The sequence below is a fragment of the Tursiops truncatus genome, chromosome 10 (genome assembly GCF_011762595.2).
Source record: "Tursiops truncatus isolate mTurTru1 chromosome 10, mTurTru1.mat.Y, whole genome shotgun sequence".
Classification (NCBI taxonomy): Eukaryota; Metazoa; Chordata; class Mammalia; order Artiodactyla; family Delphinidae; genus Tursiops; species Tursiops truncatus.
Genome location: NC_047043.1, coordinates 66,927,885 through 66,942,519, shown reverse-complemented (window position 1 = coordinate 66,942,519; position 14,635 = coordinate 66,927,885). Strand labels below are relative to the sequence as shown.

At 39.6% G+C, this 14,635-nt stretch overlaps 1 protein-coding gene across 16 annotated transcripts in view; it reads left to right on the top strand.

The window, feature by feature from the left end:
- The window catches only part of PBRM1 (polybromo 1), a 101,933-nt gene that overhangs the window by 10,252 nt on the left and 77,046 nt on the right, over positions 1-14,635 (top strand). For 14 of the 16 annotated variants that reach the window (XM_019947450.3, XM_019947447.3, XM_033865109.2 and 11 more), the window contains exons 4-8: positions 21-168; positions 4,553-4,696; positions 7,238-7,354; positions 10,742-10,810; positions 11,821-11,919. In XM_019947450.3, the coding sequence (XP_019803009.1) occupies positions 21-168; positions 4,553-4,696; positions 7,238-7,354; positions 10,742-10,810; positions 11,821-11,919 (577 nt within the window). The remainder of the gene's footprint in view (positions 1-20; positions 169-4,552; positions 4,697-7,237; positions 7,355-10,741; positions 10,811-11,820; positions 11,920-14,635) is intronic. The other 2 variants (XM_073811206.1, XM_073811205.1) reach the window with 1 other exon arrangement.

Below are 14,635 nucleotides of genomic sequence, written 5' to 3'. Positions count from 1 at the left end.
AAACATTAAATTATTGACAGAAATCAACCAGACTATTATGAAGTGGTTTCTCAGCCCATTGACTTGATGAAAATCCAACAGAAACTAAAAATGGAAGAGTATGATGATGTTAATCTGCTGACTGCTGACTTCCAGTTGCTTTTTAACAATGCAAAGGCCTATTATAAGGTAAGAAAGCATCAAATTTGGAAGATATCCAATTTGGTAATTGTGTGGCTTTTTAATATTTATCAGGCTGGTAGATAAGTAGTGGTTTTTCATTTGGTAGTTTGAGTTTGCATTTCTCTTGTTAGTAAAGAAAACTGAAGATTAATATGATTATGACCCATTCTTGTTTCTTCTGTGTCTGCTCAAATCTTTTGCCCGTTTCTTGGGTTCTTTGTCATTTTCATATTTACTTTCAGAAATTTTTTTGTTCTAGATACTAATCCTTTTTTTGGTTATGTGTGTTGCAAATATCTTCTCCCACTGTTTGGCTATTTTTTCACTCTTTGTGGTGTCTTTTTTTTTTTAATATTTATATATTTATTTTGGCTGCACCAGGTCTTAGTTGCGGCATGTTTGGTTGCAGCATGCAGGATCTTTAGTTGTGGCATGTGGACTTCTTAGTTGCGGCATGCATGTGGGATCTAGTTCCCCGACCAAGGATCAAACCCGGGCCCCCTGCATTGGGAGCGTGGAGTCCCACCCACTGGACCACCAGGGAAGTCCCTGTGGTGTCTTTTGATGAACAGAAGGTTTTTTATTTTAATATAGTTAGATTTATTAGTCTTTAACTTTGTGGTTTATCCTTCTTTGTATCTTGTTTCAGAAAACTCTCCTGCCCAAAGATTATAAAGATATTCTCTTATTTTCTTCTGAAAGTTTAATAGTCTTGTCTTTCATGTATAAGCCTTTAGTGCAGCTGGGATTGATTGTTGTGTCTTCTCTGAGGTAGCGATCTATTTTTTTTCCACAGGTATAAGCAGCACCTTGAAATGGCCATCCGCTTCACATTTGTCTGTGGTGGTAATGCTGGCATTGATTCCATGTGCTCATGGGTCTCTTTGTGGCCCTTTATTCTGTTCCTTTTGTTCTGGCCAGCTTATCTAAAACTGAGCTATTCTATTTCTACCTTAATTTCTGTGGCTTTATAATTCTTTATCTGGCAAAGAAACTGTTTTGATTATTTTTATACATTTTAATATTAGTGTGTTAAGTCAACAAGGACCAAAAAGATTGTTTGAATTTGTATTGGAATTGCATGGGCTGTGTAGATTGTATTTTGGAGAATTGACATAATTGTGATGTTGATTATTCCAGTCTGTGAATTTGGTACGTCTTCATTTGTCTTTTTAGCATAGCTTTAAATGTTTTTTCATCAAGATTCTGCAGAAATGTTAGATTTATTCTTAATGCTGTGTGTATATATTTTTTCTTTAATTAAGATATAATTCACACACTCTTTTAAAGTGTAGAGTTTGGGGCTTCCCTGGTGGCGCAGTGGTTAAGAATCTGCCTACCAATGCAGGGGACACGGGTTCGAGCCCTGGCCTGGGAAGATCCCACATGCCACAGAGCAACTAAGCCCATGTGCCACAACTACTGAGCCTGTGCTCTAGAGCCTGCGAGCCACACTACTGAGCCTACGTGCCACAACTACTAAAGCCCGTGCACCTAGAGCCCATGCTTCACAAGAGAAGCCACCGCAATGAGAAGCCTACACACCACAGCGAAGAGTAGCCCCTGCTCGCTGCAACTAGAGAAAGCCTGCGTGCAGCAATGAAGACCCAATGCAGCCAAATAAATAAATAAATAAATTGGTATCTTAAATGCCCTTCTAAATAATGCAAAACCTTAGAATAATGTAACTCTGATCTTTTTATTTATGCTATTGATGTTTTGTATTTTATTTCTATTGTGATAAATTTTTAATCCCATAAAATAATGTTACTGTTTTATATAGTGACTTTTTTTACTTACAAATATATTACTGTCTTTATTCTTCATTCTTATATTGCTATTGAGAAATATCTGTCAGTATAACTGTATTTCCTTTGAAGGTTACCTGTCTTTTCTTTCTAACTATCTTTAGTATTTTCTTTATGTCTCTTATATTCTGCAGTTGCACTGTGATATGTCTAGATACGAATATCTTATTATTATAGAATTTGGGAGTTGTAGATCTTTCTAAATCTTTGGGTTGGTATTTTTCATCAGTTCTGGAAAGTTTTCAGCCATTGTGTCTTTGTATATTGCCCTTTCCCCATTCTCTCTTCTTGTAGAACTGTGACTGGATGTTATATTAGAACTCTCTTAGGTTTCCATTTCTCTTAACTTTTTGTAGTCCCCTTTTTTGTGTCACTATTGCTTTTTAGGTCATATTTTTAGTTCTTATGTTTTTCTTTTTTTTTAATGTATATATATTTTTAATTAATTTATTTATATTTGGCTGCATTGGATCTTCATTGCAGTACACGGGCTTCTCATTGCAGTGGCTTCTCTTGTTGCAGAGCACGGGCTGTAGGCACACGGGCTTCAGTAGTTGTGGTGCACGGGCTTCAGTAGTTGTGGCTCACGGGGTCTAGAGCACAGGCTCAGTAGTTGTGGCGCACGGGCATAGTTGCTCAGCAGCATGTGGGATCTTCCTGGACCAGGGCTCAAACCTGTGTCCCCTCCATTGGCAGGCGGATTCTTAAACACTGTGCCACGAGGGAAGCCCCCAGTTCTTATATTTTTCTTTGAAATCTGCTCTTAAACCAATCTATTGAGTTCTTACATTTTAATGTTTATATTTTTCTTATTTTCGAAGTAGTTTCTATTTTGGGGATTGCTTATGTCTTCAGTCCTATTCTTTAAACGTTTTCAACATATTTTTTATTCTGTAGCAGATAATTCAATATCTGAATTATTTGCATGTGTTTTTGCTGTCATTTCTGCTAGCTTTCTCTTGTGACTCTTTTCTTATTTTTTCCCTTTGATATTTGGCTGCACTGGGTCTTTGTTGCTGTGCATGGGCTTTCTCTGGTTGTGGCAAGCCGGGGCTACTCTTCGTTGCGGTGCGTGGGCTTCTCATTGCGGTGGCTTCTCATTGTGGAGCATGGGCTCTAGGCGCGCAGGCTTCAGTAGCTGCAGCACGTGGGCTCTGTAGTCGTGGTGCGTAGGCTCTAGAGTGCAGGCTCAGTAGTTGTGGTGGGTGGGCTTGTTGCTCCTCGGCATGTGGGATCTTCCCAGACCAGGGATTGAACCCATGTCCCCTGCATTAGCAGACAGATTCTCTACCACTGCACCACCAGGGAAGTCCTCTTGTGATTCTTATTCTTGTGTGTTTCATGAATTTTGACTATGAACTTATATTTCTTGGAACTTTATCTATAGGGAGACTTAGGCTTAGATTGAAGTTGGGTTCATCTAGAGAAGATTTGTTGCTTATCCCAGGCACCCGGCCTCTCTTCGTTAGGGCTAGCTTATGGTGAAGAGTTCTCAGAGGAGATTCCTCTCATGCCTCTCTTCTCTCCAAAGTGCCATGGGTTTAGCTGGGTGGAGGTTGAGGTCGGTAGTCTTCCTTTTCCCTGGCAGCAGAGAAACTGAATTGTTTTGAATTCCCAGTTACACTGCATCCATGGCCTTTGGATTCCCAGCTTTGGGCAGACCCTGGCCTTTATCTCTTGTCCTTGCAGCCTCAAGGAGGCTTGAAAACTAAAGGTTAGGTTATCTTGTCTTATAGGTGCCTTCAGGTGAAGGCAGTGTTCTTGTTCATCCGGGTTCCTGCTTTTACTCTATTCTTGCTTTTATGAACATTGCTTACTCCTTATTGGCAGCACACGGATACATTTTTAAAGCTTTACTCTTAGTTTAACATTGCATCCAGCATTATTCTTTTTCTTTTTTAAAAATATTTATTTATTTATTTGGCTGTACCGGGTCTTAGTTGTGGCGTGGGGGGTCTTTGTTGTAGCACAAGGGATCTTTAACTGTGGCATGTGGGATCTAGTTCTCTGACCAGGGATCAAACCCGGGCCCCCTGCATTAGGAGCACAGAGTCTTAGCCACTGGACCACCAGGGAAGTCCCCCAGCATTGTTCTTACTGGAAAGTTTCAGTTAGTTTATCCCCACCATACTTCAGGAAAAGAAAATATTCAAATAAGGTGTTAAATAGTTTAAAAATAGAAGTGGTAATCAGGACAATCATTAGCTTCTGTCCTTTAGTCTTGTATCCCTTAAGCTGGGTCTTATCCTTTAAATTGCCTTTCTTAGTGTATTAGTAATAATTAGCCTTTATTTAGCAAATCATTTATTTTTTTCTTCAAGTCTTTCTGTAATGAGATAGGGCATAAATAAATAAAATAATTTCATTCCAGAATGCCTTTAAAACATACACTTAGTTCTTCAGAAGAGGAATTGAGGCCCATGTATCTTTTACTCGTAAGAATTTTTAAATTTGTAATAGAGTTTTCAAAGTTATGTCTTAGAATACCAATCTGCTGGAACAGGATGCTTTAAAAGTAGTAACTGATTTACAATAAAATACTAAAGTGATATTTTTTTTCTCTTCTCCTTGCTAATGTACAGCCAGATTCTCCTGAATATAAAGCTGCTTGCAAACTCTGGGATTTGTACCTTCGAACAAGAAATGAGTTTGTTCAGAAAGGAGAAGCAGATGATGAAGATGATGATGAAGATGGGCAAGACAATCAAGGCACAGTGACTGAAGGAGTAAGTGTGCCACTGGAATAGGTGATAGATAGGCTACTGGGAGGTGGATGAGGCCCCTGCCTGTGATTTCTCTTGGCCACTGTGGGCAGGTGGGCTTTCTGTGCAGTTGTGTTGGTAAGTGGGAGGGTAAAGGAACACGCGGCCAGCGAGCCCCATTCCAGTTACAAGGGATTCTAGGACATCCTGCACTACATGTAGCATGCATGGTTGCTTTCATGAATTGCTCTTACATTAATGCATATTTCCTGCTCAGTTTTAAAGAGAATCTTCATATTATCAAGGACTGGTCCAGTATTGCTATATTGAGATATTTTGTAAGGGTAGGCAGTGTTGTGATTGAAAGTTGGAAAGTTGATGAAGTCACTTTAGTTAGGAATATTTTTGTGGGTTAGGCTGGTTCCTAGAACATGCCAGGTGTGTTCCTGCCTCTGGAATTTTGCAGTTGCTCTTACTTCTGCTTCCTTTGACTCTGCCTGTGACTATGTCTTCTGCATTATTCTAACATCACTTAAAATAATGTAAACTGGGAGAAGGGGCTTCCCTGGTGGCGCAGTGGTTGAGAGTCCACCTGCCGATGCAGGGGACGTGGGTTCGTGCCCTGGTCCGGGAGGATCCCACGTGCCGCGGAGCGGCTGGGCCCGTGAGCCATGGCCGCTGAGCCTGCGTGTCCGGAGCCTGTGCTCCGCAACGGGAGAGGCCACAACAGTGAGAGGCCCCCGTACCACAAAAAAAAAAAAAAAAAAAAACTGAGAGAAGACTTTCCTAACCACTCTGTCAAATTGTTTGCTCTGTGCTCCTCCTTTCCCATCATCACATCACTCTGTTCTGTGATCTATAGTTTTTATCACTATATGTGAAATAACGTATTTAGAATTAGTTTATGTGTTTACTTTCTGTCTTCCTCAAGTAAAATGATAGCTCCACAAAAGATATCACCTTGTTTACCTATTCTGGCATCTAGACTCTGCCCGACATGTAGGTACTGAAAAATACTTGCTGAATGAACACACATGTTTAAAAAGAGGAAAAAGAACAGTAAAAGGAATTGCATCTCTCTTCTGCAACTAAATAGTAAGACACCCAAAGAATAAGTTATGTGAATGCATTCATACTCCCTGCTCCCTTTGTCATCTGCAACATTTTTCCAAAGTAGCTGGTTGGGTTGGGAGAAGAGGAATCTTGGCTGCAGGACATAACTCACCTCTTTGAAGCTTACTCTGTAGTGTCATGTTTTAACTAGTAAGTAAATGACTTAAACACGAATCTTTTCGTCTGCTTTCATCAGTGTTATCTTGGTTCTTCTCTAAGCTTAGGTGGTTGGTGAGTCTCAGCTAATCACATATCTTATATGTTAAATATTTATTGCGTGTCTGTTTGCCAGGTGTTGTGCTGGTAGGCTCAAGAGATGTCAGTACCCTGTCTCTGGGCTTAATGTTGGACTTTAAAATTGAGACTTTACTAAATAAGACTTCTGTTGGATTAGGACAAAAATACTAGTGCTTTTATGATTTAAACCAGAATTAACCATTAATCTTTACTTTATATGCCCAAAACATGGTTTGGACTTAAAATACTATTTAATATAAACCTTGACTGAGACATCCCATTTCTGACTGTAGAACAGGGGTCCATGGCCTGTTAGGAACCAGGCTGCACAACAGGAGGTGAGCGGCAGGCGAGCGAGCGACGCTTCCATCTGCCGCTCCCCATTGCTCTCGTTACCACCTGAACCATCCTCTGCATTGCTCGCATTACCACCTGACCACCCACCCTCCCCATCCGTGGAAAAATTTTCTTCCACGAAACCAGTCCCTGGGGCCAAAAAGCTTGGGGACTGCTGCTCTAGAAACTGGCTTCAGACTTAGACCCTCCCTGTCCACCTACTCTTTGGGACATATATTTTCCCATATTGAAACAGTGACTAAGGTAGGAGTAAGCCAGCCAGTGTGGAGAGCAGAAGTGATTGCATCAATTGGCTTAATCTCCATTCAATTTTGATATAACTTGAATTCGGTTGTTAGATCTGGCAGAGCACCCCATAGTTAAAAGTATGTAGTTCCAGAAGTATTTAGTTGTTCCACCAGAATACCAAGATTTCAGTAGACGTGAACAGCAGATACAGAAATGGGCAGGTATCATGGGGCACGTTTTCTCCATCTCAGTTACTCAGACCCTTGAAAGGTATGCATTTCCATCATTTCACACATATGGCACTTTAACTTCACTGTTGCAGTGTTTGCTGTGAATAGAGTTCAGTAAAAGGACCTGATTCAAAGGATTTAGTTACTGAAATAATATGAGTGGCCTCATTAGTTTCAAATATGCTGTCCTGGGAGTGTAACCCCTCATGACCAGCATCAGAGAATTTCTGTGGTATTCTTGAAAATTGTACTTAAAATTTTAAGTATTGTTTAGAAGTTGCTCTTTTGAATTAGCTGTAAAATTTTAGAAGCTGTTTAATATCAGCATTTATTTTTGGATTTCTCTCACCAAGGTACATATTTCTTCCCTCTCTCATTCCTTACAACCGCCTCTCCCCAGTCTTCTCCAAGTTACTTGAAGGAGATCCTGGAGCAGCTTCTTGAAGCCATAGTTGTAGCCACAAATCCATCAGGACGTCTCATTAGCGAACTTTTTCAGAAACTGCCTTCTAAAGTGGTAAGTGATGCAGTTGAAGACAGGTGGATTAAAGTGTTTTTTGTTTTTGTTTTTTAAGTACTTCAGAAATTCTGTTAGTTCTTAGTAAATAAGGTAAGGCTAATGCAAGGCATTGGAGATAGCCAACAGATCCTCCTCATGGCCTCAGCAGTAAGCACATAGGATATGTTCTGTCATTTTACTTCAGCAAAAGGTTGTGGATTTTTTTTTAAATTGTGTTTTTGTTTTTTTGATTGGTAATTCATTTTGTTTTTTGTTTCTGTGATCGTAAAATATACAATAACATAAGATTTACCTTTTAACCATTTTAAGTGTACAGTTCAGTGGCATTAAGTACATTCATATTGTTGTGCAATTATCACTACCATCCATCTCCAGAACTTTTTCATTTTCCTACCCATTAAACAATAACTCTCCACTTTTCCCTCCTGCCAGTCCCTGGAAACCACAGTTCTGCTTCTATGAATTTGACTACTCTAAGTACCTCATTTAAGAGGAATCATACAGTATTTGTTCTTTTGTGTCTGGCTTATTTCACTTAGTGTAGTTTATCCACGTTGTAGTATGTGTCAGGATTTCCTTCCTCTTTAAGACTGAATCCATTGTATGTATATACCACATATTACTACTTTTTGTTTATCCATTCATTTGTTGGTGGACATTTGGGTTGTTTCTAAGATTAGTAATTCTTAAATGATCAACTAGGGGAGGGGGGAGAAAAAGATAAAATAAGCAGCTAAACTAAACCTTTTATTTATAAAAGAGAAGCCACATTCTCTACTCAGGAGACAGAATGAGAGGAAGATAAATGAGTTCTTCCTCTCTTAGTTCTCTTTGATCGTCTGGTGATAAAGAAGAGAGAGAGACCTAATAAGTACTCTTCTACCCCAAAGAGGAAGAGGGTTTCTAGACCAATGAAACCCTTTAAAAGTGTTAGAACCCCTTGTGGCTTCACATCCAAGAAGCAATTAGCATAGCTAAAGTTCCACTTTAGCCTTTGGAACTACAAAAATTTCTGTGGCCTCTGCATTCTTATATTTCTAGATAAAGATATACTTTTAGAAGTACTCTACTGTAATGCTTAACTCCATTGTGACCATTCTCTTTTTTTTTATCTGACTCTTAAGGACAAGGACTGACATATTTTCGTTTGTGTCCCTGCCACGTAATTGGAACCCAGCATGTCAGAGGTTTGCTAGAAGTGCTTGTTGACTGCTGGGTAGCATGCAACTTTACCCATCAGTCATCAACAAGACTAGTTATTTACAATGTGACTAGTTGTAGGACAATTACAACATTAGAAATAAAGCATATCTGACCACTGCTGTCCTAAGCATGGATCTGATTAGAAAAATATAATGATTATATTGGTTATACATTTAAAATTTCAAGGAAAGAAAAAACCAGTAAGACAGTTCTTCAAAAATGAAACATAGAATTATCATATGATACAGCAATTCTACTTTGGATATATACCAAAAGAGTGTAAGCAAGGTCTCAAAGAGGTATTTGTACAACCATGTTCATAGCAGTATTATTCACAATAGCTGAAACATGGAAGCAACCCAGGTGTTCCTCTACATGTGAATGAATAAATAAAATGTATATACAGACAATGGAGTATTATTCAGCCTTTAAGAAGAATGAAATTCTGACCCATGCTGCAGTAAGAATGAACCCTGAACACATTATGCTAAGTGAAATAAGCCTGTCACAAAAGAACAAATATTGTATGATTCCTGTTTCAAGGAGGTACTTAGAGTAGCCAAATTCATAGAGAGAAAAAGTAAAATTGTGGTTTCCAGGGGATGACAGGAGGGGAAGGTGGATAGCTGTTGTTTAATGGGTATGGAGTTTCAGTTTGGGAAGGTGAAAAGTTCTGGAGATGGATGATGGTGATGGTTGCACAATAATGTGAATGTATTTAAAGCCACTGAACTGTATACTTAAAAAGTTTAAATGGTAAATTTTATGTATTTTTTACCACAATAAAGAAATAAGAAAAGAGTACAGTCTTTACTCAGGATTTATTCTTACTCTGCATGATACAGTCAGTAGTGATCAAGCCATCAAGGGTGAGTTGGGTGACTAAAACATTACTACCCAGTTCCCCCATTCTGGGAGGGTTTTCAGGGACACCATGCAGCAGGAATTGATATGGGAAAGCAGATTCCCATTGGTCCCTTGGGGTGTGACAGTTTGAAAGACAACAAGGACTGAGACCTGGAAGGTCTTTCCTTTCCTTTCCTTTCCTTTATAAATCTTTCCTGAGTGAGACTGGCTAAGTGGGAGAGGTAGATTGGGAATACCTGGGCCAACAACTTGGTTTATGCTGTACCCTAGCCTGGGCGTCTCTGCCATAATTTGTCTTCTGAATTGTTTCTCAGAAGTAGAATTGTTGAAGAGAAGGGGCAGGCAAGGGGTTTGATCTAAGGAAGAAAAGGAGTAGGGTTAAGAAAATAGAGAGGGGTAAGCTGAGGGATCAGATGAAATGAGATCATCCCTTTAGCCCAGTAATTGAGTGAACGCTGTGGTCTCTCATTGTTGTTGTTGTTTTTGTTTTTTTGGGCTCCAAGGATTTGAACAGGTAGGAAGAGCCTGACGAGCACAGTCTGACTTTCCTCGACACTTGTCCCCCACTGAAGAGACCAACTTTTGATTTTTGGTTGACTTCAATTATTTTCTCCAAGGAATAAAACCTGTAGGAAAGACTCAGGGCAGTGAATGAACTCCAGGCTTTGTGAAACCCTTCGAGTATATTCTTCTAACATGTTTAACTCTTTTTCTTTTGTTGAGCTAATATTTGATAAGAAATCAGAAATTGTTTATAATTTTGCTTTGATTCTTTAATGTATTTTCATTGAAAATGTGTTTTATTTTGACTGAGATAAGGAGAAGCATTAAGGTAGACCTGAAGCTAACAAATCTTGCAACCTGACTTCTTGTAGATCCTTAGTATTTTATATGAAATAGGATATAATTGTGCTATTTAGATTGCTAAATTAAAAGAGTTTATAATAAGCCCTTCAAAAACGTTCATTTGCTTCATTTCCTGGCATAGATATCTTGGGATCTTAAATTTAAAATTGTGTGATCTGTGAATTTAGAAAATTTAAAAACATTAAGTTGTGGTGTATTAGTTATATAATGATAATTACCCAATACTACCTGTAAAGTCCTACAACATGCTGTTGGGTATCTCATGAAGCTTGTAAAAATCAAATGCTTTCTGCTTCAAATATAACAAACAATATGCTGTATAACTGTGTCTTTAGCCTTAATCTCACAAAGCTGCTCAATTGATTAACAGATAGTCAGTATACTTCCTTGTTTTCTCATTAGCTGGATACTTTTACTTATTAAGCATGCTTGGGTTTTGTCTTCCAGCAATATCCAGACTATTATGCAATAATTAAGGAGCCTATAGACCTCAAGACCATTGCCCAGAGGATACAGGTATGAAGGTGACCATATGTAAAAATAACATCATTTAGGGCAGATTGGCCTGTGGTCATTTTTTAGGGCCTTTTAGAAAAACAGAGAAGCAGGTATCTCTGTAAGGAGTTACTAGCAATATAATGTAAATAAATTAGAGATGTTACTGAGTATAGCGTTGGAGGAGTAAACACCACGTCCCTTTTGCATTTTTTTCTGTAGGAAGGAAAGGAAAATTTTCATTGGCATAGTAAATCTTGACCTTAGGACAAAAATTAAAGTGCATTGGTCATCGCCATTTCTGATTGTGAAAGGTACATTGGGAACAAAAGCTTTGTTGTTTATTTTTATTTGCTTTCAAATAGTTTTAGTATATCTCAGAGTAAAAGTTACCTACAACAGACATTAAGAGTGTAAGGTTAGTGAAAATAGAGACTTTGTTCTCTTTGAGTGCCCCCCTCCCTGTGTCTCCAGCAGTAATAGCAGCAAGTAACACTCACCTAGATAGAATTCCTATGTGTTAGCTAATTAATTCTTATAACACCTCTATGAGGTAGATACTGTTATTATTCCCATTTTAAAGATAAGAAAACTGAAGCACAGAGATGGTAAGTCACTTGCCTGAGTCATCAACTAATGAGAAAAGTTAGGATTTGAATCCAGACAGTCTGGCTCCAAAGTCTATACTCTTTAATGAATTAGTATTCATGAAGCATTTAGAACAGTGGTTGGCACAGTAAACACTATATGTTTGCTAAATAAAACAACTTTTACCTTTTTTGATTTCTTAAAAAGTATGTTGTTTTTATGAGAATAGTGTAGCTCTGGTTTTGTTACCTATCTCAAAAACTGTTTTGTAAGTGGACCATAGTAATAGTTTATAAAAGAGAAGATGACTTTATATATTGTTCACATGTGTACTTTCCAATGAAGTCTTAGAATATGGTGACAGTTTAAAATTACGTAGAGTTTTTTTTTTTTAAAGTTCATGTTGCTTAAGAGGAACTGCTATATTTTGTTGTTTACTATAGAATGGAAGCTACAAGAGTGTTCATGCAATGGCCAAAGATATAGATCTCCTAGCAAAAAATGCCAAAACTTATAATGAGCCTGGTTCTCAAGTATTCAAGGTCAGTTTTGTTGTTGTTGCTTTCATTGATAAGAGTAGAGACCAATATTTTTGTTTTTGTTTTTTTTTGTGGTACGCGGGCCTCTCACTGTTGTGGCCTCTTCCGTTGCGGAGCACAGGCTCCGGACACGCAGGCTCAGTGGCCATGGCTCACGGGCCCAGCCGCTCCGCGGCATGTGGGATCTTCCCGGACTGGGGCACAAACCCGTTTCCCCTGCATTGGCAGGTGGACTCTCAACCACTGTGCCACCAGGGAAGCCTGAGACCAATATTTTTATATAACAACTTTATTGAGACAAAATTCACATACTATACATTTTACCCAAAGTGTATAATTTAATGGCTTTTAGTATATTCACCAAGTTGTGTAGCCATCACTACAATGAATTAGCAGTCACTCTCCATTTCCTCCCAACCTCCCTAACCTTAGGCAACCACCAGTCTACTTTCTGTCTCTGTGAATTTGCCTATTCTCAACATTTCATATAAATGGAATTATTCAATTTGTGGTCCTTTGTGACTGTTTTCTTTCACTTAGCATCATGTTTTCAAGGTATTCATTTTGTAGCATGTATTTCTTTTTATTCCCAAATAGTATTCAATTAAATGTATATATCATGTTTCATTTACCCGTTCATCAGTTGCTAGGCATTGGGTTGCTTCCACTTTGGGGCTATTATAAATAATGCTGCTATGAGCATTCATGTATAAGTTTTTTTTTTTTTTAATAAATTTATTTATTTATTTATTTTTGGCTGTGTTGGGTCTTTGTTGCTGCGCATGGGCTTTCTCTAATTGTGGTGAGCAGGGGCTACTCTTCATTGTGGTGCGCGGGCTTCTCATTGTGGTGGCTTCTCTTGTTGCAGAGCACGGGCTCTACGCACGCGGGCTTCAGTAGTTGTGGCTTGCAGGCTCCAGTAGTTGTGGCTCGCGGGCTCTAGAGCACAGGCTCAGTGGTTGTGGCGCATGGGCTTAGTTGCTCCGCGGCATGTGGGATCTTCCTGGACCAGGGCTTGAACCCGTGTCCCCTGCATTAGCAGGTGGATTCTCCACCAGTGTGCCACCAGGGAAGCCCAGTGTATAAGTTTTTATGCAGACATATATTTTTATTTTTCTTGAATACATACCTAGGAATGGAATTGCTGGGCCACATGGTAACTATATTTTTAATTTTTTTGAGGAACCACCAAATTGTTGTGTTTTTGGTTTTTTTGTTTGTTTTGTTTTGTTTTGGCTGCATTGGGTCTTCGTTGCTGCACTCAGGCTTTCTCCAGTTGTGGCAAGTGGGGGCTACTCTTCATTGCAGTGTGTGGGCTTCTCTTGTTGTGGAGCATGGGCTCTAGGCACGTGGGCTTCAGTAGTTGAGGCATGCAGGCTCAGTAGTTGCGGCACGTGGGCTCTAGGGTGCGTGGGCTCAGTAGTTGTGGCTCACGGGGTCTAGAGCACAGGCTCAGTAGTTGTGGCGCACGGGCCTAGTTGCTCTGCGGCATGTGGGATCTTCCCAGACCAGGGCTCAAACCCGTGTCCCCTGCATTGGCAGGCGGATCCTTAACCACTGCACCACCAGGGAAGTCGCCACCAAATTGTTTTTCAAGCCACTGCACCAACATTCCCACTAGCAATGTGCAAGTGTAATTTCTCTACATCCTCACCAATGCTTGTTTCTATTTTTGGTTTTATTATAGCCATTCTAGTGGGTATGAAGTACTATCTCATTATGGGTTTTTTTGTTGTTGTTGTTGTTTTGTGGTATGCAGGCCTCTCACTGTTGTGGCCTCTCCCATTGCGGAGCACAGGCTCCGGATGCGCAGGCTCAGCGGCCATGGCTCACGGGCCCAGCCACTCCGCGGCATGTAGGATCCTCCCGGACCGGGGCACGATCCCGTGTCCCCTGCATCAGCAGGCGGACTCTCAACCACTGCGCCACCAGGGAAGCCCCCTCATTATGGTTTTGATTAGCATTTTTTTTTTTTTGGCTGTGCCATGCAGCTTGCATGACCTCAGTTCCCCCACCAGGGAATGAACTCAAGCCATGGCAGTAAAAGCCCGGAATCCTAACCACTAGGCCACCAGGGAACTCCCTGATTAGCATTTTCTAATGATTAGTGATGTTGAGTATCTTTTCATGTGCATATTGGCCATTCATATGTCTTCTTTAAAAAAAAAAAGTCTGTTCAGATCTTCAGCCCATTTTTTAATTGGGTTATCTGTCTTTTAATAAAAAGTTGAGTTGTTAGAGTCCTTTGCATAGTCTGGACATTAGACCAGACATATGATTTACAAGTATTTTCTCCCATTCTATGGATTGTCTTTTCATTTTCGCGATAGTATCCTTTGCTGCACAAAAGTTTTTAATTTTGGGAATTCCCTGGCAGTCCAGTGGTTAGGACACTGTGCTTCCACTGCAGGGGGCACGGGTTTCATCCCTGGTCGGGAAACTTAAGATCCCTCATGCTGAGTGGTGCTGCAAAAAAAAAAAAAAGTCTTTAATTTTAATAAAGTATTTAATTTTGGTTCAGTCCAGTTTGTCTGTTATTTTCTTAGGTTGCTTGTGCTTTTAGTGTCTTATCTAAGAAACCATTACCTAATCCAAGGCTGCAAAGATTTACACCTACGTTTTCTTCTAAGAATTTTATAGTTTAGCTCTTACATTTAGATCTTTGAGCCATTTTGAATTAATTTTTATATACATGAGGTAGGCGTGAGTTAGGAGTCCA